General features: G+C 43.6%; 1 protein-coding gene across 1 annotated transcript; it reads left to right on the forward strand.

Annotated features, from left to right (window-relative positions):
- Nucleotides 1-645: 645 nt before the first annotated feature.
- On the forward strand, nucleotides 646-3,670 carry LOC140168949 (uncharacterized). Its single transcript, XM_072192258.1, is given in 2 exon segments — nucleotides 646-1,917; nucleotides 1,920-3,670. Coding segments are annotated over 2 exon segments (1,833 nt in total). The 5' UTR covers nucleotides 646-902; the 3' UTR covers nucleotides 2,738-3,670.

The raw sequence follows: 3,670 nt of genomic DNA on the forward strand, positions 1-3,670 counted from the left end.
GAGGAATTTCAATCCATTTCAATACGTAACTTATGACTTCTTATCCGCAAATGTACAATATTTTTTATTCATTTATAACATTCGGCCGAAGCCATGCAGGCTAATCCCAATAGTGCTCAGAGGCTACTAAATTCAAGGGATGCCATCCGGATATGACGGGAAAGGGATATGGAAAGAAGTCAGATTTTATAGATGCAGGAGGAAAAATCGGAGCACCCGGAGAAAAACCTGCGAGGACGAGCATGGATCGGCAACCAAACTGACATGTGGCGAATTGAACCCCGGCCACAGCCGTGAGAAGCGAGTGAGAAGACCACTACACTAACCCGCCCGGGACCCGCCCTCCCAATATATCAGAGCTCCTATCAACCATCAGTGTCTATGGGATAGGTAACTACTAGAAGTTCCAGGAGCCAATGTTGAAAACTCACCCAATTTCTTAAAACCATTGGTTTTTCTAATACAAAAAATGGGCAAAAGTTACAGGGCAAATTTTCAAAACCACCTAATTGGGCTACTAAATTACAGGATTGGCAACTCTGACAACAAAGTCAATGTAAATCAATTACAGACTAGAAGAATAATTGGCAATCAGACTTGAGGTTTGTCCTTTCAGTTTGGGTCAACCTGGGACAAAACACCAAGTATTTCTTAGTATGAAACAATATCAGGTAACCAAGGTCTCTGGAGGGTTTAAGGGCATCAATCAATGAATCAATAAGAAAAAAAAGTATAAACTAACCCTTTTTACCTTGATCATGATCACTCCTCCATTAAAAACCACCAAGTTCAGACCTCGGGGTTGGTGTCTCTTCCATACAAAGAGAGAGAGAGGGGAAAGTTTTTAGTTTAACAGACTCGAAGAATTTCAAGACTCTGGTGATTTTAACTCAAGCAACGCCATGATGGTGTTTGGTGTGTATCTTTTCATTGTATTGTTCACCAGCCAAGCTGAGGGAAAGTTGAGTTGGAGTTACAGCGGCCCTACAGGACCATCCAACTGGGGTAAGATACCCGGTGCATCTGCATGTCTCGGTAAAAAGCAATCACCAATCAACATTAACACTTTTGAAACAGATCAGAAAGACTTCGCACCTTTTGTTTTTCAAGGCTTTGATGCCAATGGTGCAGGAGGTGCTGCCAATAGTGCAGGAGGTGCTGCCAATGGTGCAGGAGGTGCTGCCAATGGTGCAGGAGGTGCTGCCAATGGTGCAGGAGGTGCTGCCAATGGTGCAGGAGGTGCCGCCAATGGTGCAGGAGGTGCCGCCAATGGTGCAGGAGGTGCCGCCAATGGTGCAGGAGGTGCTGCCAATAGTGCAGGAGGTGCTGCCAATGGTGCAGGAGGTGCTGCCAATGGTGCAGGAGGTGCTGCCAATGGTGCAGGAGGTGCTGCCAATGATGCAGGAGGTGCTGTCAATGGTGCAGGAGGTGCTGCCAATAGTGGAGGAGGTGCTGCCAATGGTGCAGGAGGTGCTGCCAATGGTGCAGGAGGTGCTGCCAATCATGCAGGAGGTGCTGTCAATGGTGCAGGAGGTGCTGCCAATCATGCAGGAGGTGCGGTCAATGGTGCAGGAGGTGCTGCCAATGGTGCAGGAGGTGCTGCCAATGGTGCGGGAGGTGCTGCCAATGGTGCAGGAGGTGCTGCCAATGGTGCAGGAGGTGCTGCCAATGGTGCAGGAGGAGCTGCCAATGGTGCAGGAGGTGCTGTCAATGGTGCAGGAGGTCCTGCCAATTATGCAGGAGGTGCTGTCAATGGTGCAGGAGGGTCTCTTCGAATGCAGAACACTGGCGTTACGTTATCTGTGACATTAGCAGGTGGTAACTATTTCATAAACGGTGGAGGTTTACCAAATAAGTATAAAGCGGCTGAGTTTCATCTGCACTGGGGTAGTGATAACTCAAAAGGATCTGAACATACCAAAATGGTAATGCCTATCCAGCTGAGATGCATATCATACATTATAACACAAAGTTTCGCAATATTGGTGAGGCCATTTCAAAACCAAACGGACTAGCTGTACTTGGATTTTGGTTTACGTTGGGTCGGCATAACGTGGCCTGGGACCCCATCATTAATAACCTGCAAGCAGTAAAATATGCATACAATCCGCACATTTTCACCACCACTTTTCCATTGAACATGCTTATTCCAAGTGATCTCTCACGATTCTATCGTTATGCCGGATCGCTAACAACTCCCGGTTGTTATGAGACTGTAATCTGGACTGTATTTGACAACAAAATTACCATATCCAGCGCTCAAATTGCAAAGTTACGTCAACTGTCAACATTCCAAACACCCCCATATGGACCCGGAGCTGGTCCAGAATTGCACCCTCAACTCACCAATAACTTCCGTCCGATTCAGAGACTTTGGTTTCGTACTGTGTATCAAAGCTGGCCCCACGATGCATACTCCTACTATGGTGGTGAAGGCACCAGACCAGGTTGGAGCCCCAAGTTTAAAGGAATATTTTCAGGACATCCACCAACGGGTAACCCAGCAGGAGGAGCTGGAGCCGGAGCCGGACCCGGAGCAGGAGCAGGACCAGCTAAACTTGAATATGAGCATTATTTAGAAGGTGATACAGGTGATGCTCAAACTGGTATGCAACGACTCTGGTATGCGCTTAGAAACGGGGAATACGGCGAGGAGGATGACTTTGATTACTATGAAGGGGACTATGGTAATGCCAATCAAAACAATTATGGTGTGTCATTATATGACCCATATTAAGTCCAGGAAAATAAAGAAATTGCAGGAAAATTCACAAAGATATCTGATTAAATTTCTTTCCAGGATCTGTGATTAAAGGAGGATTTTGTGATCCTAGCATCCTCTTTTTATGACATTTTTCAGTAGATATCCACGAAAAAACCTTATTTCCAAAATTTCAGTTGATTCCGATTTTGCGTTTGCGAGTTATGCATGATTATGTGTATTACACTGCTCCATAGACAAATGTGTTGTAATTTCGTTCTGGTGCACCAGAACGAAATTCAAATTTGGCGATATTTTTGCTAAATGAATTAATCTGCAAGAAATATTTGGTACATAAACATTATGTAGCCAGAGGTATCCAGTGGTGTAAAAATCTCAACTTTTTTGGGAAAAGTGGGGGATGAGGCTGTGGATCACGAAATGCCCCTTTAAAAGCATGCATATTTGGCTAAAGCTTGTGTTTGTAGAAAATGATCAAGGGATTTGTACAAGAAGGCCCTGTCTGTAATAGCTACCCTATAGGCCTATATATTTGGCAATGTCTGCATTCTATAATCTATATTATATTATACATCATCAGCTGTATTCCATAGTGGCGTATAGTGATTTTTGGTCAATTTTGTAAATGGCACATGCATGTATTTTTAATGATGTTCTCTTTCATTTTGCTAAGTCTTAGCAGTCAAAATTAGCTAATTAATAATCAATTAATTTAAATGAATTTTTTTGTGTTTTCCATAGTGGGGTATAGACCATGCATCACTTTTTATACTCATTCTATAATTAATAGTAAACAAATTAAGAAACATCTGCAAAAATGAAAAAAAAAAAGCATTTCATAGTTAGCGTACATCTCACTGTACCCTTTGTAATGTATTGGACCGATATGAAGCAAATGAAAAGTAACGTCATATGGATTACACAGCGACCGAGGTGGCATAATTTGAA

The sequence above is a fragment of the Amphiura filiformis genome, chromosome 14 (genome assembly GCF_039555335.1).
Source record: "Amphiura filiformis chromosome 14, Afil_fr2py, whole genome shotgun sequence".
NCBI lineage: Eukaryota > Metazoa > Echinodermata > Ophiuroidea > Amphilepidida > Amphiuridae > Amphiura > Amphiura filiformis.